This window comes from Coregonus lavaretus, assembly GCF_964263955.1.
Source record: "Coregonus lavaretus genome assembly, contig: HAP1_SCAFFOLD_439, whole genome shotgun sequence".
NCBI lineage: Eukaryota > Metazoa > Chordata > Actinopteri > Salmoniformes > Salmonidae > Coregonus > Coregonus lavaretus.
In genome coordinates, this window is record NW_028165087.1 from 277,624 (window position 1) to 305,123 (window position 27,500).

Consider the following 27,500-nt stretch of genomic DNA (forward strand, 5'->3'; position numbering starts at 1 on the left):
ATTACATACTGTTACAAACTAGATCAATACATTACATACTGTTACAAAATAGATCAATACATACTGTTACAAACTAGATCAATACATTACATACTGTTACAAACTAGATCAATACATTACATACTGTTACAAACTAGATCAATACATTACAAACTGTTACAAACTAGTTCAATACATACTGTTACAAACTAGATCAATACATACTGTTACAAACTAGATCAATACATGACATACTGTTACAAACTAGATCAATACATACTGTTACAAACTAGATCAATACATTACATACTGTTACAAACTAGTTCAATACATACTGTTACAAACTAGATCAATACACACTGTTACAAACTAGATCAATACATACTGTTACAAACTAGATCAATACATACTGTTACAAACTAGATCAATACATTACATACTGTTACAAACTAGTTTAATACACACTGTTACAAACTAGATCAATACATACTGTTACAAACTAGATCAATACATTACACACTGTTACAAACTAGATCAATACATTACATACTGTTACAAACTAGATCAATACATTACATACTGTTACAAACTAGATCAATACATTACATACTGTTACAAACTAGATCAATACATTACATACTGTTACAAACTAGATCAATACACACTGTTACAAACTAGATCAATACATACTGTTACAAACTAGATCAATACATTACATACTGTTACAAACTAGATCAATACATACTGTTACAAACTAGATCAATACATACTGTTACAAACTAGATCAATACATTACATACTGTTACAAACTAGATCAATACATTACATACTGTTACAAACTAGATCAATACATTACATACTGTTACAAACTAGATCAATACATTACATACTGTTACAAACTAGATCAATACATTACATACTGTTACAAACTAGATCAATACATTACATACTGTTACAAACTAGATCAATACATACTGTTACAAACTAGATCAATACATACTGTTACAAACTAGATCAATACATTACATACTGTTACAAACTAGATAAAAACATACTGTTACAAACTAGATCAATACATTACAAACTGTTACAAACTAGTTCAATACATACTGTTACAAACTAGATCAATACATACTGTTACAAACTAGATCAATACATGACATACTGTTACAAACTAGATCAATACATACTGTTACAAACTAGATCAATACATTACATACTGTTACAAACTAGTTCAATACATACTGTTACAAACTAGATCAATACACACTGTTACAAACTAGATCAATACATACTGTTACAAACTAGATCAATACATACTGTTACAAACTAGATCAATACATTACATACTGTTACAAACTAGTTTAATACACACTGTTACAAACTAGATCAATACATACTGTTACAAACTAGATCAATACATTACATATTGTTACAAACTAGTTCAATACATACTGTTACAAACTAGATCAATACACACTGTTACAAACTAGATCAATACATACTGTTACAAACTAGATCAATACATACTGTTACAAACTAGATCAATACATTACATACTGTTACAAACTAGATCAATACACACTGTTACAAACTAGATCAATACATTACATACTGTTACAAACTAGATCAATACATTACATACTGTTACAAACGTGATCAATACATTACATACTGTTACAAACTAGATCAATACATTACATACTGTTACAAACGTGATCAATACATTACATACTGTTACAAACTAGATCAATACATTACACACTGTTACAAACTAGATCAATACATTACATACTGTTACAAACGTGATCAATACATTACATACTGTTACAAACTAGATCAATACATACTGTTACAAACGTGATCAATAGATTACATACTGTTACAAACTAGATCAATACATTACATACTGTTACAAACTAGATCAATACATACTGTTACAAACTAGATCAATACATTACATACTGTTACAAACTAGATCAATACATTACATACTGTTACAAACTAGATCAATACATTACATACTGTTACAAACTAGATCAATACATTACACACTGTTACAAACTAGATCAATACATTACATACTGTTACAAACTAGATCAATACATTACATACGGTTACAAACTAGATCAATACATTACATACTGTTACAAACTAGTTCAATACACACTGTTACAAACTAGATCAATACATACTGTTACAAACTAGATCAATACATACTGTTACAAACTAGATCAATACATTACATACTGTTACAAACTAGATCAATACATTACATACTGTTACAAACTAGATCAATACATACTGTTACAAACTAGATCAATACATACTGTTACAAACTAGATCAATACATTACATACTGTTACAAACTAGATAAAAACATACTGTTACAAACTAGATCAATACATTACAAACTGTTACAAACTAGTTCAATACATACTGTTACAAACTAGATCAATACATACTGTTACAAACTAGATCAATACATGACATACTGTTACAAACTAGATCAATACATACTGTTACAAACTAGATCAATACATTACATACTGTTACAAACTAGTTCAATACATACTGTTACAAACTAGATCAATACACACTGTTACAAACTAGATCAATACATACTGTTACAAACTAGATCAATACATACTGTTACAAACTAGATCAATACATTACATACTGTTACAAACTAGTTTAATACACACTGTTACAAACTAGATCAATACATACTGTTACAAACTAGATCAATACATTACATATTGTTACAAACTAGTTCAATACATACTGTTACAAACTAGATCAATACACACTGTTACAAACTAGATCAATACATACTGTTACAAACTAGATCAATACATACTGTTACAAACTAGATCAATACATTACATACTGTTACAAACTAGATCAATACACACTGTTACAAACTAGATCAATACATTACATACTGTTACAAACTAGATCAATACATTACATACTGTTACAAACGTGATCAATACATTACATACTGTTACAAACTAGATCAATACATTACATACTGTTACAAACTAGATCAATACATTACATACTGTTACAAACTAGATCAATACATTACACACTGTTACAAACTAGATCAATACACACTGTTACAAACTAGATCAATACATTACATACTGTTACAAACTAGATCAATACATTACATACTGTTACAAAATAGATCAATACATACTGTTACAAACTAGATCAATACATTACATACTGTTACAAACTAGATCAATACATACTGTTACAAACTAGATCAATACATACTGTTACAAACTAGATCAATACATTACATACTGTTACAAACTAGATCAATACATACTGTTACAAACTAGATCAATACATTACATACTGTTACAAACTAGTTCAATGCATACTGTTACAAACTAGATCAATACACACTGTTACAAACTAGATCAATACATACTGTTACAAACTAGATCAATACATACTGTTACAAACTAGATCAATACATTACATACTGTTACAAACTAGTTTAATACACACTGTTACAAACTAGATCAATACATACTGTTACAAACTAGATCAATACATTACACACTGTTACAAACTAGATCAATACATTACATACTGTTACAAACTAGATCAATACATTACATACTGTTACAAACTAGATCAATACATTACATACTGTTACAAACTAGATCAATACATTACATACTGTTACAAACTAGATCAATACACACTGTTACAAACTAGATCAATACATACTGTTACAAACTAGATCAATACATTACATACTGTTACAAACTAGTTCAATACACACTGTTACAAACTAGATCAATACATACTGTTACAAACTAGATCAATACATACTGTTACAAACTAGATCAATACATTACATACTGTTACAAACTAGATCAATACATTACATACTGTTACAAACTAGATCAATACATACTGTTACAAACTAGATCAATACATACTGTTACAAACTAGATCAATACATTACATACTGTTACAAACTAGATAAAAACATACTGTTACAAACTAGATCAATACATTACATAATGTTACAAACTAGATCAATACATTACATACTGTTACAAACTAGATCAATACATTACATATGTTACAAACTAGATCAATACATACTGTTACAAACTAGATCAATACATACTGTTACAAACTAGATCAATACATACTGTTACAAACTAGATCAATACATACTGTTACAAACTAGATCAATACATTACATACTGTTACAAACTAGATCAATACATTACATACTGTTACAAACTAGATCAATACATACTGTTACAAACTAGATCAATACATTACATACTGTTACAAACTAGTTCAATACATACTGTTACAAACTAGATCAATACATTACATACTGTTACAAACTAGATCAATACATTACATACTGTTACAAACTAGATCAATACATACTGTTACAAACTAGATCAATACATTACATACTGTTACAAACTAGATCAATACATTACATACTGTTACAAACTAGATCAATACATTACATACTGTTACAAACTAGATCAATACATTACACACTGTTACAAACTAGATCAATACACACTGTTACAAACTAGATCAATACATTACATACTGTTACAAACTAGATCAATACATTACATACTGTTACAAAATAGATCAATACATACTGTTACAAACTAGATCAATACATTACATACTGTTACAAACTAGATCAATACATTACATACTGTTACAAACTAGATCAATACATTACAAACTGTTACAAACTAGTTCAATACATACTGTTACAAACTAGATCAATACATACTGTTACAAACTAGATCAATACATGACATACTGTTACAAACTAGATCAATACATACTGTTACAAACTAGATCAATACATTACATACTGTTACAAACTAGTTCAATACATACTGTTACAAACTAGATCAATACACACTGTTACAAACTAGATCAATACATACTGTTACAAACTAGATCAATACATACTGTTACAAACTAGATCAATACATTACATACTGTTACAAACTAGTTTAATACACACTGTTACAAACTAGATCAATACATACTGTTACAAACTAGATCAATACATTACACACTGTTACAAACTAGATCAATACATTACATACTGTTACAAACTAGATCAATACATTACATACTGTTACAAACTAGATCAATACATTACATACTGTTACAAACTAGATCAATACACACTGTTACAAACTAGATCAATACATACTGTTACAAACTAGATCAATACATTACATACTGTTACAAACTAGATCAATACATACTGTTACAAACTAGATCAATACATACTGTTACAAACTAGATCAATACATTACATACTGTTACAAACTAGATCAATACATTACATACTGTTACAAACTAGATCAATACATTACATACTGTTACAAACTAGATCAATACATTACATACTGTTACAAACTAGATCAATACATTACATACTGTTACAAACTAGATCAATACATTACATACTGTTACAAACTAGATCAATACATACTGTTACAAACTAGATCAATACATACTGTTACAAACTAGATCAATACATTACATACTGTTACAAACTAGATAAAAACATACTGTTACAAACTAGATCAATACATTACAAACTGTTACAAACTAGTTCAATACATACTGTTACAAACTAGATCAATACATACTGTTACAAACTAGATCAATACATGACATACTGTTACAAACTAGATCAATACATACTGTTACAAACTAGATCAATACATTACATACTGTTACAAACTAGTTCAATACATACTGTTACAAACTAGATCAATACACACTGTTACAAACTAGATCAATACATACTGTTACAAACTAGATCAATACATACTGTTACAAACTAGATCAATACATTACATACTGTTACAAACTAGTTTAATACACACTGTTACAAACTAGATCAATACATACTGTTACAAACTAGATCAATACATTACATATTGTTACAAACTAGTTCAATACATACTGTTACAAACTAGATCAATACACACTGTTACAAACTAGATCAATACATACTGTTACAAACTAGATCAATACATACTGTTACAAACTAGATCAATACATTACATACTGTTACAAACTAGATCAATACACACTGTTACAAACTAGATCAATACATTACATACTGTTACAAACTAGATCAATACATTACATACTGTTACAAACGTGATCAATACATTACATACTGTTACAAACTAGATCAATACATTACATACTGTTACAAACGTGATCAATACATTACATACTGTTACAAACTAGATCAATACATTACACACTGTTACAAACTAGATCAATACATTACATACTGTTACAAACGTGATCAATACATTACATACTGTTACAAACTAGATCAATACATACTGTTACAAACGTGATCAATAGATTACATACTGTTACAAACTAGATCAATACATTACATACTGTTACAAACTAGATCAATACATACTGTTACAAACTAGATCAATACATTACATACTGTTACAAACTAGATCAATACATTACATACTGTTACAAACTAGATCAATACATTACATACTGTTACAAACTAGATCAATACATTACACACTTTTACAAACTAGATCAATACACACTGTTACAAACTAGATCAATACATTACATACTGTTACAAACTAGATCAATACATTACATACTGTTACAAAATAGATCAATACATACTGTTACAAACTAGATCAATACATTACATACTGTTACAAACTAGATCAATACATACTGTTACAAACTAGATCAATACATTACATACTGTTACAAACTAGATCAATACATTACATACTGTTACAAACTAGATCAATACATTACACACTGTTACAAACTAGATCAATACACACTGTTACAAACTAGATCAATACATTACATACTGTTACAAACTAGATCAATACATTACATACTGTTACAAAATAGATCAATACATACTGTTACAAACTAGATCAATACATTACATACTGTTACAAACTAGATCAATACATTACATACTGTTACAAACTAGATCAATACATTACAAACTGTTACAAACTAGTTCAATACATACTGTTACAAACTAGATCAATACATACTGTTACAAACTAGATCAATACATGACATACTGTTACAAACTAGATCAATACATACTGTTACAAACTAGATCAATACATTACATACTGTTACAAACTAGTTCAATACATACTGTTACAAACTAGATCAATACACACTGTTACAAACTAGATCAATACATACTGTTACAAACTAGATCAATACATACTGTTACAAACTAGATCAATACATTACATACTGTTACAAACTAGTTTAATACACACTGTTACAAACTAGATCAATACATACTGTTACAAACTAGATCAATACATTACACACTGTTACAAACTAGATCAATACATTACATACTGTTACAAACTAGATCAATACATTACATACTGTTACAAACTAGATCAATACATTACATACTGTTACAAACTAGATCAATACATTACATACTGTTACAAACTAGATCAATACACACTGTTACAAACTAGATCAATACATACTGTTACAAACTAGATCAATACATTACATACTGTTACAAACTAGATCAATACATACTGTTACAAACTAGATCAATACATACTGTTACAAACTAGATCAATACATTACATACTGTTACAAACTAGATCAATACATTACATACTGTTACAAACTAGATCAATACATTACATACTGTTACAAACTAGATCAATACATTACATACTGTTACAAACTAGATCAATACATTACATACTGTTACAAACTAGATCAATACATTACATACTGTTACAAACTAGATCAATACATACTGTTACAAACTAGATCAATACATACTGTTACAAACTAGATCAATACATTACATACTGTTACAAACTAGATAAAAACATACTGTTACAAACTAGATCAATACATTACAAACTGTTACAAACTAGTTCAATACATACTGTTACAAACTAGATCAATACATACTGTTACAAACTAGATCAATACATGACATACTGTTACAAACTAGATCAATACATACTGTTACAAACTAGATCAATACATTACATACTGTTACAAACTAGTTCAATACATACTGTTACAAACTAGATCAATACACACTGTTACAAACTAGATCAATACATACTGTTACAAACTAGATCAATACATACTGTTACAAACTAGATCAATACATTACATACTGTTACAAACTAGTTTAATACACACTGTTACAAACTAGATCAATACATACTGTTACAAACTAGATCAATACATTACATATTGTTACAAACTAGTTCAATACATACTGTTACAAACTAGATCAATACACACTGTTACAAACTAGATCAATACATACTGTTACAAACTAGATCAATACATACTGTTACAAACTAGATCAATACATTACATACTGTTACAAACTAGATCAATACACACTGTTACAAACTAGATCAATACATTACATACTGTTACAAACTAGATCAATACATTACATACTGTTACAAACGTGATCAATACATTACATACTGTTACAAACTAGATCAATACATTACATACTGTTACAAACGTGATCAATACATTACATACTGTTACAAACTAGATCAATACATTACACACTGTTACAAACTAGATCAATACATTACATACTGTTACAAACGTGATCAATACATTACATACTGTTACAAACTAGATCAATACATACTGTTACAAACGTGATCAATAGATTACATACTGTTACAAACTAGATCAATACATTACATACTGTTACAAACTAGATCAATACATACTGTTACAAACTAGATCAATACATTACATACTGTTACAAACTAGATCAATACATTACATACTGTTACAAACTAGATCAATACATTACATACTGTTACAAACTAGATCAATACATTACACACTGTTACAAACTAGATCAATACACACTGTTACAAACTAGATCAATACATTACATACTGTTACAAACTAGATCAATACATTACATACTGTTACAAAATAGATCAATACATACTGTTACAAACTAGATCAATACATTACATACTGTTACAAACTAGATCAATACATACTGTTACAAACTAGATCAATACATACTGTTACAAACTAGATCAATACATTACATACTGTTACAAACTAGATCAATACATACTGTTACAAACTAGATCAATACATTACATACTGTTACAAACTAGTTCAATGCATACTGTTACAAACTAGATCAATACACACTGTTACAAACTAGATCAATACATACTGTTACAAACTAGATCAATACATACTGTTACAAACTAGATCAATACATTACATACTGTTACAAACTAGTTTAATACACACTGTTACAAACTAGATCAATACATACTGTTACAAACTAGATCAATACATTACACACTGTTACAAACTAGATCAATACATTACATACTGTTACAAACTAGATCAATACATTACATACTGTTACAAACTAGATCAATACATTACATACTGTTACAAACTAGATCAATACATTACATACTGTTACAAACTAGATCAATACACACTGTTACAAACTAGATCAATACATACTGTTACAAACTAGATCAATACATTACATACTGTTACAAACTAGTTCAATACACACTGTTACAAACTAGATCAATACATACTGTTACAAACTAGATCAATACATTACATACTGTTACAAACTAGATCAATACATTACATACTGTTACAAACTAGATCAATACATACTGTTACAAACTAGATCAATACATACTGTTACAAACTAGATCAATACATTACATACTGTTACAAACTAGATAAAAACATACTGTTACAAACTAGATCAATACATTACATAATGTTACAAACTAGATCAATACATTACATACTGTTACAAACTAGATCAATACATTACATATGTTACAAACTAGATCAATACATACTGTTACAAACTAGATCAATACATACTGTTACAAACTAGATCAATACATACTGTTACAAACTAGATCAATACATACTGTTACAAACTAGATCAATACATACTGTTACAAACTAGATCAATACATACTGTTACAAACTAGATCAATACATTACATACTGTTACAAACTAGATCAATACATTACATACTGTTACAAACTAGATCAATACATACTGTTACAAACTAGATCAATACATTACATACTGTTACAAACTAGTTCAATACATACTGTTACAAACTAGATCAATACATTACATACTGTTACAAACTAGATCAATACATTACATACTGTTACAAACTAGATCAATACATACTGTTACAAACTAGATCAATACATTACATACTGTTACAAACTAGATCAATACATTACATACTGTTACAAACTAGATCAATACATTACATACTGTTACAAACTAGATCAATACATTACACACTGTTACAAACTAGATCAATACACACTGTTACAAACTAGATCAATACATTACATACTGTTACAAACTAGATCAATACATTACATACTGTTACAAAATAGATCAATACATACTGTTACAAACTAGATCAATACATTACATACTGTTACAAACTAGATCAATACATTACATACTGTTACAAACTAGATCAATACATTACAAACTGTTACAAACTAGTTCAATACATACTGTTACAAACTAGATCAATACATACTGTTACAAACTAGATCAATACATGACATACTGTTACAAACTAGATCAATACATACTGTTACAAACTAGATCAATACATTACATACTGTTACAAACTAGTTCAATACATACTGTTACAAACTAGATCAATACACACTGTTACAAACTAGATCAATACATACTGTTACAAACTAGATCAATACATACTGTTACAAACTAGATCAATACATTACATACTGTTACAAACTAGTTTAATACACACTGTTACAAACTAGATCAATACATACTGTTACAAACTAGATCAATACATTACACACTGTTACAAACTAGATCAATACATTACATACTGTTACAAACTAGATCAATACATTACATACTGTTACAAACTAGATCAATACATTACATACTGTTACAAACTAGATCAATACATTACATACTGTTACAAACTAGATCAATACACACTGTTACAAACTAGATCAATACATACTGTTACAAACTAGATCAATACATTACATACTGTTACAAACTAGATCAATACATACTGTTACAAACTAGATCAATACATACTGTTACAAACTAGATCAATACATTACATACTGTTACAAACTAGATCAATACATTACATACTGTTACAAACTAGATCAATACATTACATACTGTTACAAACGTGATCAATACATTACATACTGTTACAAACTAGATCAATACATACTGTTACAAACGTGATCAATAGATTACATACTGTTACAAACTAGATCAATACATTACATACTGTTACAAACTAGATCAATACATACTGTTACAAACTAGATCAATACATTACATACTGTTACAAACTAGATCAATACATTACATACTGTTACAAACTAGATCAATACATTACATACTGTTACAAACTAGATCAATACATTACACACTGTTACAAACTAGATCAATACACACTGTTACAAACTAGATCAATACATTACATACTGTTACAAACTAGATCAATACATTACATACTGTTACAAAATAGATCAATACATACTGTTACAAACTAGATCAATACATTACATACTGTTACAAACTAGATCAATACATACTGTTACAAACTAGATCAATACATACTGTTACAAACTAGATCAATACATTACATACTGTTACAAACTAGATCAATACATACTGTTACAAACTAGATCAATACATTACATACTGTTACAAACTAGTTCAATGCATACTGTTACAAACTAGATCAATACACACTGTTACAAACTAGATCAATACATACTGTTACAAACTAGATCAATACATACTGTTACAAACTAGATCAATACATTACATACTGTTACAAACTAGTTTAATACACACTGTTACAAACTAGATCAATACATACTGTTACAAACTAGATCAATACATTACACACTGTTACAAACTAGATCAATACATTACATACTGTTACAAACTAGATCAATACATTACATACTGTTACAAACTAGATCAATACATTACATACTGTTACAAACTAGATCAATACATTACATACTGTTACAAACTAGATCAATACACACTGTTACAAACTAGATCAATACATACTGTTACAAACTAGATCAATACATTACATACTGTTACAAACTAGTTCAATACACACTGTTACAAACTAGATCAATACATACTGTTACAAACTAGATCAATACATACTGTTACAAACTAGATCAATACATTACATACTGTTACAAACTAGATCAATACATTACATACTGTTACAAACTAGATCAATACATACTGTTACAAACTAGATCAATACATACTGTTACAAACTAGATCAATACATTACATACTGTTACAAACTAGATAAAAACATACTGTTACAAACTAGATCAATACATTACATAATGTTACAAACTAGATCAATACATTACATACTGTTACAAACTAGATCAATACATTACATATGTTACAAACTAGATCAATACATACTGTTACAAACTAGATCAATACATACTGTTACAAACTAGATCAATACATACTGTTACAAACTAGATCAATACATACTGTTACAAACTAGATCAATACATTACATACTGTTACAAACTAGATCAATACATTACATACTGTTACAAACTAGATCAATACATACTGTTACAAACTAGATCAATACATTACATACTGTTACAAACTAGTTCAATACATACTGTTACAAACTAGATCAATACATTACATACTGTTACAAACTAGATCAATACATTACATACTGTTACAAACTAGATCAATACATACTGTTACAAACTAGATCAATACATTACATACTGTTACAAACTAGATCAATACATTACATACTGTTACAAACTAGATCAATACATTACATACTGTTACAAACTAGATCAATACATTACACACTGTTACAAACTAGATCAATACACACTGTTACAAACTAGATCAATACATTACATACTGTTACAAACTAGATCAATACATTACATACTGTTACAAAATAGATCAATACATACTGTTACAAACTAGATCAATACATTACATACTGTTACAAACTAGATCAATACATTACATACTGTTACAAACTAGATCAATACATTACAAACTGTTACAAACTAGTTCAATACATACTGTTACAAACTAGATCAATACATACTGTTACAAACTAGATCAATACATGACATACTGTTACAAACTAGATCAATACATACTGTTACAAACTAGATCAATACATTACATACTGTTACAAACTAGTTCAATACATACTGTTACAAACTAGATCAATACACACTGTTACAAACTAGATCAATACATACTGTTACAAACTAGATCAATACATACTGTTACAAACTAGATCAATACATTACATACTGTTACAAACTAGTTTAATACACACTGTTACAAACTAGATCAATACATACTGTTACAAACTAGATCAATACATTACACACTGTTACAAACTAGATCAATACATTACATACTGTTACAAACTAGATCAATACATTACATACTGTTACAAACTAGATCAATACATTACATACTGTTACAAACTAGATCAATACATTACATACTGTTACAAACTAGATCAATACACACTGTTACAAACTAGATCAATACATACTGTTACAAACTAGATCAATACATTACATACTGTTACAAACTAGATCAATACATACTGTTACAAACTAGATCAATACATACTGTTACAAACTAGATCAATACATTACATACTGTTACAAACTAGATCAATACATTACATACTGTTACAAACTAGATCAATACATACTGTTACAAACTAGATCAATACCTACTGTTACAAACTAGATCAATACATTACATACTGTTACAAACTAGATAAAAACATACTGTTACAAACTAGATCAATACATTACATAATGTTACAAATTAGATCAATACATTACATACTGTTACAAACTAGATCAATACATTACATATGTTACAGACTAGATCAATACATACTGTTACAAACTAGTTCAATAATACTGTTACAAACTAGATCAATACATACTGTTACAAACTAGATCAATACATTACATACTGTTACAAACTAGATCAATACATTACATACTGTTACAAACTAGATCAATACATTACATACTGTTACAAACTATATCAATACATTACATACTGTTACAAACTAGATCAATACATACTGTTACAAACTAGATCAATACATTACATACTGTTACAAACTAGTTCAATACACACTGTTACAAACTAGATCAATACATTACACACTGTTACAAACTAGATCAATACATTACATACTGTTACAAACTAGATCAATACATTACATACTGTTACAAACTAGATCAATACATACTGTTACAAACTAGATCAATACATTACATACTGTTACAAACTAGATCAATACATTACAGACGGTTACAAACTAGATCAATACATTACAGACGGTTACAAACTAGATCAATACATTATATACTTACAAACTAGATCAATACATTACATACTGTTACAAACTAGATCAATACACACTGTTACAAACTAGATCAATACATTACATAATGTTACAAACTAGATCAATACATTACATACTGTTACAAACTAGATCAATACACACTGTTACAAACTAGATCAATATATTACACACTGTTACAAACTAGATCAATACATTACATACTGTTACAAACTAGATCAATACATTACATACTGTTACAAACTAGATCAATACACACTGTTACAAACTAGATCAATACATTACATACTGTTACAAACTAGATCAATACATACTGTTACAAACTAGATCAATACATTACATACTGTTACAAACTAGATCAATACACACTGTTACAAACTAGATCAATACATTACATACTGTTACAAACTAGTTCAATACGTACTGTTACAATCTAGATCAATACACACTGTTACAAACTAGATCAATACATTACACAGTTACAAACTAGATCAATACATTACATACTGTTACAAACTAGATCAATACATTACATACTTTTACAAACTAGATCAATACATTACATACTGTTACAAACTAGATCAAAACATACTGTTACAAACTAGATCAATACATTACATACTGTTACAAACTAGATCAATACATACTGTTACAAACTAGATCAATACATTACATACTGTTACAAACTAGATCAATACATACTGTTACAAACTAGATCAATACATTACACACTGTTACAAACTAGATCAATACATTACATACTGTTACAAACTAGATCAATACATTACACACTGTTACAAACTAGATCAATACATTACATACTGTTACAAACTAGATCAATACATACTGTTACAAACTAGATCAATACATTACATACTGTTACAAACTAGATCAATACATTACACACTGTTACAAACTAGATCAATACATACTGTTACAAACTAGATCAATACATTACATACTGTTACAAACTAGATCAATACATACTGTTACAAACTAGATCAATACATTACATACTTTTACAAACTAGATCAATACACACTGTTACAAACTAGATCAATACATTACACACTGTTACAAACTAGATCAATACATTACATACTGTTACAAACTAGATCAATACATATTGTTACAAACTAGATCAATACATTACATACTTTTACAAACTAGATCAATACACACTGTTACAAACTAGATCAATACATTACACACTGTTACAAACTAGATCAATACATTACATACTGTTACAAACTAGATCAATACATATTGTTACAAACTAGATCAATACATTACATACTGTTACAAACTAGATCAATACACACTGTTACAAACTAGATCAATACATTACATACTGTTACAAACTAGATCAATACATACTGTTACAAACTAGATCAATACATTACATACTGTTACAAACTAGATCAATACACACTGTTACAAACTAGATCAATACATTACATACTGTTACAAACTAGATCAATACATACTGTTACAAACTAGATCAATACATTACATACTGTTACAAACTAGATCAATACATTACATACTGTTACAAACTAGATCAATACATACTGTTACAAACTAGATCAATACATTACATACTGTTACAAACTAGATCAATACATTACATACTGTTACAAACTAGATCAATACATACTGTTACAAACTAGATCAATACACACTGTTACAAACTAGATCAATACATTACATACTGTTACAAACTAGATCAATACATACTGTTACAAACTAGATCAATACATTACACACTGTTACAAACTAGATCAATACATTACATACTGTTACAAACTAGATCAATACATTACATACTGTTACAAACTAGATCAATACATTACATACTGTTACAAACTACATCAATACATTACATACTGTTACATACTAGATCAATACATACTGTTACAAACTAGATCAATACATTACATACTGTTACAAACTAGTTCAATACATACTGTTACAAACTAGATCAATGCACACTGTTACAAACTAGATCAATACATACTGTTACAAACTAGATCAATACATTACATACTGTTACAAACTACATCAATACATTACACACTTTTACAAACTAGATCAATACATACTGTTACAAACTAGATCAATACATACTGTTACAAACTAGATCAATACATTACATACTGTTACAAACTAGATCAATACATTACATACTGTTACAAACTAGATCAATACATTACATACTGTTACAAACTAGATCAATACATTACATACTGTTACAAACTACATCAATACATTACATACTGTTACAAACTAGATCAATACATACTGTTACAAACTAGATCAATACATTACACACTGTTACAAACTACATCAATACATTACATACTGTTACAAACTAGATCAATACATTACATACTGTTACAAACTAGATCAATACATTACATACTGTTACAAACTAGATCAATACATTACATACTGTTACAAACTAGGTCAATACTGTTACAAACTAGATCATTACATACTGTTACAAACTAGATCAATACTGTCAATGGAAGGGGAAAAAAAGGTGCAGTGTGTTAATGTAAGACTGATGCATGATGGGAGACGCCCTCCTCTCCCCATCCAGGCATCGTAACAGGGGGAAGCTGAGTGACTTGGTAGCGGAACATCTCGATCATCTCCACTACCTGAACGATATCCTCACTATCAATTGTGAGTTCCTGAACGATGTCCTGACAGACCACCTCCTCAACCGCCTGTTCCTACCCCTCTACGTCTTCTCTCTGGTCTGCCCTGAACAGGTAGGTGGAGGGGTGTGGGTGGGTGTGGGTGTGGGTGGTTGTGGGTAGGTGTGGGTGGGTGGTTGTGGGTAGTTGTGGGTGTGGGTGGTCGTACAGCTGGTGTGGGTATGTATGTGTACCGGTGTAACCAATACTATGTGTACCTGACATGTTGTCTGTCTGTTGCAGTCTGAAGATCGTAAGATCAACCCTCAGGTGTCCCTTAACCTGCTGTCACAGGTGTGTACCTGCACACACACACACGCACACACGCGCACACACACACACACACACACACACACACACACACACACACACACAATGACACCTCACCACACGTCACCACATCACACCAGACCAGACCACACCTCACCACACCTCACCACATCACACCAGACCACACCTCACCCCACCCAGATGGAACAAAAGAAACTTGTCAGACAGACGGTGGTAATGTTGTAATTTTTTGTTGGCTGGGTGTGTCTCTCTCTGTAGGTGTTTCTCATTATCCATTACCAACCCCTGGTCAACTCTCTGGCTGAAGTCATCTTCAACGGAGACCTGTCTGTCTTCACACAACACAAAAACACAGTGAGTGTACACACACACACACAACACACACACACACACACACACACACACACACACACACACACACACACACACACACACACACACACACAGAGGAACACACACTCACACACACACACACACACACAGAGGAACACACACACACACACACACACACACACAGAGGAACACTGACACACACACTCACACACACAGAGAGGAACACACACTCACACAGACACACACACTCACACAGACACACACACACTCACACAGAGGAACACACACATACACAGAGGAACACACACACACACAGAGGAACACACACACAGAGGAACACAGACACACACACTCACACACACAGAGAGGAACACACACTCACACAGACACACACACTCACACACACACAGACACACACACACACACACACACACACACACACACACACACAGAGAGGAACACACACTCACACAGACACACACACACAGACACACACACACTCACACTCACACTCACACACACACACATATATGGGTGCTCTGTAGGTGGGTATGAAAGTGTGGATCAGAAGAGGTCAGGATGTTTCACCCAGAAGACATTTACCATTTTAGATACATTACATCTGTTATTCAACCCACATGAAGACATTACCATTTTAGATACATTACATCTGTTATTCAACCCACATGAAGACATTACCATTTTAGATACATTACATCTGTTATTCAACCCACATGAAGACATTACCATTTTAGATACATTACATCTGTTATTCAACCCACATGAAGACATTACCATTTTAGATACATTACATCTGTTATTCAACCCACATGAAGACATTACCATTTTAGATACATTACATCTGTTATTCAACCCACATGAAGACATTACCATTTTAGATACATTACATCTGTTATTCAACCCACATGAAGACATTACCATTTTAGATACATTATCTGTTATTCAACCCACATGAAGACATTACCATTTTAGATACATTACATCTGTTAATCAACCCACATTAAGACATTACCATTTTAGATACATTATCTGTTATTCAACCCACATGAAGACATTACCATTTTAGATACATTACATCTGTTATTCAACCCACATGAAGACATTACCATTTTAGATACATTATCTGTTATTCAACCCACATGAAGACATTACCATTTTAGATACATTACATCTGTTATTCAACCCACATGAAGACATTACCATTTTAGATACATTATCTGTTATTCAACCCACATGAAGACATTACCATTCAGATACATTATCTGTTATTCAACCCACATGAAGACATTACCATTTTAGATACATTACATCTGTTATTCAACCCACATGAAGACATTACCATTCAGATACATTATCTGTTATTCAACCCACATGAAGACATTACCATTCAGATACATTATCTGTTATTCAACCCACATGAAGACATTACCATTCAGATACATTATCTGTTATTCAACCCACATGAAGACATTACCATTTTAGATACATTACATCTGTTATTCAACCCACATGAAGACATTACCATTTTAGATACATTATCTGTTATTCAACCCACATGAAGACATTACCATTTTAGATACATTACATCTGTTATTCAACCCACATGAAGACATTACCATTTTAGATACATTATCTGTTATTCAACCCACATGAAGACATTACCATTCAGATACATTATCTGTTATTCAACCCACATGAAGACATTACCATTTTAGATACATTACATCTGTTATTCAACCCACATGAAGACATTACCATTCAGATACATAATCTGTTATTCAACCCACATGAAGACATTACCATTTTAGATACATTACATCTGTTATTCAACCCACATGAAGACATTACCATTTTAGATACATTATCTGTTATTCCACCCACATGAAGACATTACCATTCAGATACATTATCTGTTATTCAACCCACATGAAGACATTACCATTCAGATACATTATCTGTTATTCAACCCACATGAAGACATTACCATTTTAGATACATTATCTGTTATTCAACCCACATGAAGACATTACCATTCAGATACATTATCTGTTATTCAACCCACATGAAGACATTACCATTCAGATACATTATCTGTTATTCAACCCACATGAAGACATTACCATTCAGATACATTATCTGTTATTCAACCCACATGAAGACATTACCATTCAGATACATTATCTGCTATTCAACCCACATGAAGACATTACCATTCAGATACATTATCTGTTATTCAACCCACATGAAGACATTACCATTCAGATACATTATCTGTTATTCAACCCACATGAAGACATTACCATTCAGATACATTATCTGCTATTCAACCCACATGAAGACATTACCATTCAGATACATTATCTGTTATTCAACCCACATGAAGACATTACCATTCAGATACATTATCTGTTATTCAACCCACATGAAGACATTACCATTCAGATACATTATCTGTTATTCAACCCACATGAAGACATTACCATTCAGATACATTATCTGTTATTCAATCCACATGAAGACATTACCATTTTAGATACATTATCTGTTATTCAACCCACATGAAGACATTACCATTCAGATACATTATCTGCTATTCAACCCACATGAAGACATTACCATTCAGATACATTATCTGTTATTCAACCCACATGAAGACATTACCATTCAGATACATTATCTGTTATTCAACCCACATGAAGACATTACCATTCAGATACATCTGTTAATCAACTCGCATTGTTAAGCTCTGCATCATCATTTTGTTTTGGGAGCAGCCTCTCGCTGGTGAAGAACATGTGACTTTGGCTTGCGTGTGTCAGCGTGTGTGTGTGTGTGTGTGTGTCTGTGTGTGTGTCTGTGTGTGTGTGGTCTGTGACTAGAATTATTTTCTGAGCGTGAGTGATTTACCAGAAAATGCTCGCTGCATGCTGCAGACACACACACACACACACACACACACACACACACACACACACACCACAACACACACACACACACACACACACACATACACACACACACACACACACACACAGACACACACACACACACACACACAGACTTTCAACGACACAAAACATGGTAGCTAGAATGTGGTGCAGTTAAAAGTGGAGAATTGGTTGTGTGGGTGACTGTACGTCTCAAATAGGTGGTGTCTTATTCCAGACATACACTATACAGTGCATTGGGAAAGTATTCAGACCCCTTGACTTTTTCCACAGTTTGTTACGTTACAGCCTTATTCTAAAATTGATTCAATTGTTTTTTTTCCCCCTCATCAATCTACACACAATACCCCATAATGACAAAGCAAAAAACAGGTTTTTAGAAATGGGGTTCTTGGTCACCTCCTTGACCAAGGCCCTTCTCCCCCGATTACTCCGTTTGGCCGGGCGACCAGCTCTAGGAAGAGTCTTGGTGGTTCCAAACTTCTTCCATTTAAGAACGATGGAGGCCACTGTGTTCTTGGGGACCTTCAATGCTGCAGAAATGTTTTGGTACCCTTCCCCAGATCTGTGCCTCGACACAATCCTGTCTGTCTCTGAGCTCTACGGACAATTCCTTCGACCTCGTGGCTTGGTTTTTGCTCTGACATGCACTGTCAACTGTGGAACCTTATATAGACAGGTGTGTGCCTTTCCAAATCATGTCCAATCAATTGAATTTACCACAGGTGGACTCCAATCAAGGTTGTAGAAACATTTCAAGGAATGATCAATGGAAACAGGATGCACCTGAGCTCAATTACGAGTCTCATAGCAAAGGGTCTGAATACGTACGTAAATAAGGTATTTCAGTTTTTTATGTGGAAAAAGTCAATGGGTCTGAATATTTTCCGAATGCACTGTATATATACAGAAGTATGTGTACACACCACTTCAAATTGCTGGCAGTAGAATGGCCTTACTGAAGAGCTCAGTGACTTTCAACGTGGCACCGTCATGGGATGCCACCTTTGCAACAAGTCAATTCATCATATTTTTGCCCTGCTAGAGCTTCCCCCGGTCAACTGTAAGTGCCGTTGTTGTGAAGTGGAAACGTCTAGGAGCATCAACGGCTCAGCCGCGAAGTGGTAGGCCACACAACCTCACAGAACGGGACCACCGAGTGCTGAAGCACGTAACGCGTAAAAATAATCTGTCCTCGGTTGCAACACTCACTGCAGAGTTCCAAACTTTCTCTGGAAGCAACGTTCGTCGGGAAGAACTGTTCGTCGGGAGTTCCATGAAATGGGTTTCCATGGCCGAGCAGCCGCACACAAGCCTAAGATCACCATGCGCAATGCCAAGCGTCGGCTGGAGTGGTGTAAAGCACGCCGCCATTGGACTCTGGAGCAGTGGAAACACGTCCTCTGGAGGGATGAATCACGCTTCCCCGTCTGGCATTCCGACGGAGGAATCTGGGTTTGGCGGATGCCAGGAGAACGCTACCTGCCCCAATGCATAGTGCCAACTGTAAAGTTTGGTGGAGGAGGAATAATGGGCTGGGCTGTTTTTCATGGTTCAGGTCCCTTAGTTCTAGTGAAGGGAAATCTTAACGCTACAGCATACAGTGAGGGGAAAAAGTATTTGATCCCCTGCTGATTCTGTACGTTTGTCCACTGACAAAGAAATGATCAGTCTATAATTTTTATGGTAGGTTTATTTGAACAGTGAGAGACTTGTTACCTGTATAAAAGACACCTGTCCACAGAAGCAATCATTCAATCAGATTCCAAACTCTCCACCATGGCCAAGACCAAAGAGCTCTCCAAGGATGTCAGGGACAAGATTGTAGACCTACACAAGGCTGGAATGGGCTACAAGACCATCGCCAAGCAGCTTGGTGAGAAGGTGACAACAGTTGGTGCGATTATTTGCAAATGGAAGAAACACAAAAGAACTGTCAATCTCCCTCGGCCTGGGGCTCCATGCAAGATCTCACCTCGTGAAGATGCAATGATCATGAGAACGGTGAGGAATCAGCCCAGAACTACACGGGAGGATCTTGTCAATGATCTCAAGACATCTGGGACCATAGTCACCAAGAAAACAATTGGTAACACACTACGCCGTGAAGGACTGAAATCCTGCAGCGCCCGCAAGGTCCCCCTGCTCAAGAAAGCACATATACATGCCCGTCTGAAGTTTGCAAATGAACATCTGAATGATTCAGAGGAGAACTGGGTGAAAGTGTTGTGGTCAGATGAGACTAAAATGGAGCTCTTTGGCATCAACTCAACTCGCCGTGTTTGGAGGAGGAGGAATGCTGCCTATGACCCCAAGAACACCATCCCCACCATCAAACATGGAGGTGGAAACATTACGCTTTGGGGGTGTTTTTCTGCTAAGGGGACAGGACAACTACACCGCATCAAAGGGACGATGGACAGGGCCATGTACCGTCAAATCTTGGGTGAGAACCTGAAAATGGGTCGTGGCAACAAAGGAGTGGCTCAAGAAGAATCACATGAAGGTCCTGGAGTGGCCTAGCCAGTCTCCAGACCTTAATCCTATAAAAAAATCTGTGGAGGGAGCTGAAGGTTCGAGTTGCCAAACATCAGGCTCCAAACCTTAATGACTTGGAGAAGATCTGCAAAGAGGAGTGGGACAAAATCCCTCCTGAGATGTGTGCAAACCTGGTGGCCAAGTACAAGAAACGTCTGACCTCTGTGATTGCCAACAAGGGTTTTGCCACCAAGTACTAAGTCATGTTTTGCAGAGGGGTCAAATACTTATTTCCCTCATTAAAATGCAAATCAATTTATAACATTTTTGACATGCGTTTTTCTGGATTTGTTGTTGTTGTTATTCTGTCTCTCACTGTTCAAATAAACCTACCATTAAAATTATAGACTGATCATGTCTTTGTCAGTGGGCAAACGTACAAAATCAGCAGGGGATCAAATACTTTTTTCCCTCTCTGTACAATGACATTCTAGACGATTCTGTGCTTCCAACTTTATGGCAACAGTTTGGGGAAGTTCCATTTCCTGTTTCAGCATGCCCCCGTGCACAAAGCGAGGTCCAAATAGAAAAGGTTTGTTTAGATTTGGGATGAATTGGAACGCCGACTGCGAGCCAGGCCTAATCGCCCAACATCAGTGCCCCGACCTCACTAATGCTCTCGTGGCTGAATGGAAGCAAGTCCCCTGCAGCAATGTTCCAACATCTAGTGGAAAAGCCTTCCCAGAAGAGTGGAGGCTGTTATAGCAGCAAAGGGGGGACCAACTCCATATTAATGCAGATGATTTTGGAATGAGATGTTTGACCAGCAGGTGTCCACATACTGTTGGTCATGTTGTGTAAGTCCTGTACTACTGAAATAAAACCAATAACTCTGTTACTGTTAGTCAATGGAAGACTGTTCTGTAGTGGGGTCCTATTAAAACGGTTACTGTTAGTCAATGGAAGACTGTTCTGTAGTGGGGTCCTATTAAAACTGTTACTGTTAGTCAATGGAAGACTGTTCTCCCGAGTGGCGCAGTGGTCTAAGGCTGTGCCACTAGAGATCCTGGTTCGAATCCAGGCTCTGTCGTAGCCGGCCGTGACCGGGAGACCCCATGGGGACGGCGCACAATTGGCCCAGCGTCGTCCAGGGTAGGGGAGGGAATGGCCGGCAGGGGATGTAGCTCAGTTGGTAGAGCGTGCGTTTTGCAACGCCAGGGTTGTGGGTTCGATTCCCAAGGGGGTCCAGTATGAAAAATAATAAATAGATAAGAGCGTCTGCTAAATGACTAAAATGTAAAATGTAACACTGTTACTGTTAGTCAATGGAAGACTGTTTTAGAGTAAAATGTCCCTGGTGTTTGGGGGATGTGATGGAATAACCTCCTTATCTCTTCTAGATATTATTTACATGGACAAGAAAAACAAATTCAGCTGTAAGAAATCACCATTCAAATCATCTGTATCTTCCTTGTTTAGAAAACGGTCCTCCTTTTCATCCTGTCAGGAAGTGTATTAATGGATGAATGGATGTTCTCATTACTGCTGCTGACTTCTTGGTCCTCTGTAGCTCAGCTGGTAGAGCACGGCGCTTGTAGCGCCAAGGTAGTGGGTTCGATTCCCCGGGACCACCCATATACAAAAAAATTATGCACGCATGACTTTAAGTCGCTTTGGATAAAAGCGTCTGCTAAATGGCATATTATTATTATTATTATTATTATTATTATTATTATTATTATTATTATTATATTATTATTATTATTATTATTATTTACTTCTTAGAAGGCATGTTGGTTGATTACTGCTTACTGGCACACACACATACACACATTGTACATACTCGCATACGTACACACACACATACACACATTGTACATACTCACATACGTACACACACACACACACACATTGTACATACTCGCATACGTACACACACACACACACACACACACACATTATACATACTCGCATACGTACACACACACACACACACACACACACACACATTGTACATACTCGCATACGTACACACACACACACACACACACACACACACACACACACACATTGTACATACTCGCATACGTACACACACACACACACACACATACACACATTGTACATACTCGCATACGTACATACACACACACACACACATACACACATTGTACATACTCGCATACGTACACACACACACACACACACACACATACACACATTGTACATACTCGCATACGTACACACACACACACACACACACACACACACACACACACACACACACACCTGTGTGTATGGTAACGTTGGTCTTACATGATTCTAAGCTATAGGGCTGTTTTGCGAGCACAGACTGGAATATGTTTTCGGGATTCATCTTGAGTTTTACCATATCAGTCACCGGCTTGTGCATCGACGACATCGTCCACACAGTGACCGTACGTACGTACAGCGCGTTCTGGAAAATATTCAGACCCCGTCCTTTTTCCACATTTTGCTACGTTACAGCCTTATTCTAAAATTGATTAAATTAATGATTTCCCTCATCAATCTACACACAATATCACATAATGACAAAGCGAAAACAGGCAAACGCATACCTTATTTACGTAAGTATTCAGACCCTTTGCTATGAGACTCGAAATTGCGCTCAGGCGCATCCTGTTTCCAATGATCATCCTTGAGATGTTTCTACAACTTGATTGGAGTCCACCTGTGGAAAATTCAATTGATTAGACATGATTTAGAAAGGCACACACCTGTCTATATAAGGTCCCACAGTTGACAGTGCATGTCAGATCAAAAACCAAGCCATGAGGTCGAAGGAATTGTCCGTAAAGCTCAGAGACAGGATTGTGTCGAGGCACAGTTCTGAGGAAGGGTACCAAAACATTTCTGCAGCATTGAAGGTCCCCAAGAACACAGTGGCCTCCATCATTCTTAAATCCCTCTCTCCCTCCCTTCCCCATCCCTCTCTCCCTCCCTCTCTCCCTCCCTCCCCCCATCCCTCTCTCCCTCTCTCCCTCCCCCCATCCCTCTCTCCCTCCCTCCCCCCGTCCCTCTCTCCTTCTGTCTCTCCAGGTGAGCGCAGGCGTGCGTCGGTTCACCAAGCCTCCTGAGTCTCTGGAGCGGTCTCTGGAGCTGTCCTGCAATCGGGGGCGCAAGCGAGCCCAGAAACGGCCCAACTACAAGAACCTGGGAGAGGAGGAGGAGGAGGAGGAGAGGCCGGGGGGAGGAAGAGAGGAGGGCTTGGAGGATGGAGAGAGGGAGAAGGCTCCAGGTACAGAAGGGAGTAGTAAAGGGATCGGCAGGACTAGTGGGGAGATGGAAGGTGAGTGTGTCTGTGTGTACAGGACAGGACAACTACATATCCCATCACCACCCTGGGATTACCTACCCAGCAGCCAGTGCGGCAGTGGCCCTCTTCTCCAAAACTGTCACCCCTCTGAAATAAATTATAAAACAGATCGATAGATTTAAAATTCGAATCAAATTCATATGAAACTGTAGATCAGTGTCTCTCTGTCTCCCCCCTCCTTAAAGACTGAATAAATAGGACCGTTTTTTCATCTGAACACTAAAATCCAGTTTGGAGACCAGGCCTGCCTTCTCTCTGTGAATGCCTGTCACTCACCTGGTCTCCATGGTTACAACTGTCACTACCACAGTCTCCCATGGTTACGCCTGTGTCTACCCCGGTCTCCATGGTTACACCATTCATCCTGTGCTCCTCACCTCCGCCTGTCTCTCACCTCTCCTGGTGTTTCACCTCACTACTTTATAATAATAATTATCCCCCAAGCTTATAACAGGCTGTGTTGTTGTAGTGGTGTGATAACAGGCTGTGTTGTTGTAGCGGTGTGATAACAGGCTGTGTGTTGTAGCGGTGTGATAACAGGCTGTGTTGTTGTAGCGGTGTGATAACAGGCTGTGGTGTTGTAGCGGTGTGATAACAGGCTGTGTTGTTGTAGCGGTGTGATAACAGGCTGTGGTGTTGTAGCGGTGTGATAACAGGCTGTGTTGTTGTAGCGGTGTGATAACAGGCTGTGTGTTGTAGCGGTGTGATAACAGGCTGTGTTGTTGTAGCGGTGTGATAACAGGCTGTGTTGTTGTAGCGGTGTGATAACAGGCTGTGGTGTTGTAGCGGTGTGATAACAGGCTGTGGTGTT

General features: G+C 33.8%; 1 protein-coding gene across 1 annotated transcript in view; it reads left to right on the forward strand.

Moving 5' to 3' along the window:
• The window catches only part of LOC311116282 (protein CLEC16A-like), a 137,035-nt gene that overhangs the window by 53,745 nt on the left and 55,790 nt on the right, over nucleotides 1-27,500 (forward strand). The window contains 4 exon segments of the mRNA XM_084191385.1: nucleotides 17,161-17,335; nucleotides 17,504-17,554; nucleotides 17,810-17,905; nucleotides 26,413-26,662. Of these exon segments, the coding sequence (XP_084047511.1) occupies nucleotides 17,161-17,335; nucleotides 17,504-17,554; nucleotides 17,810-17,905; nucleotides 26,413-26,662 (572 nt within the window).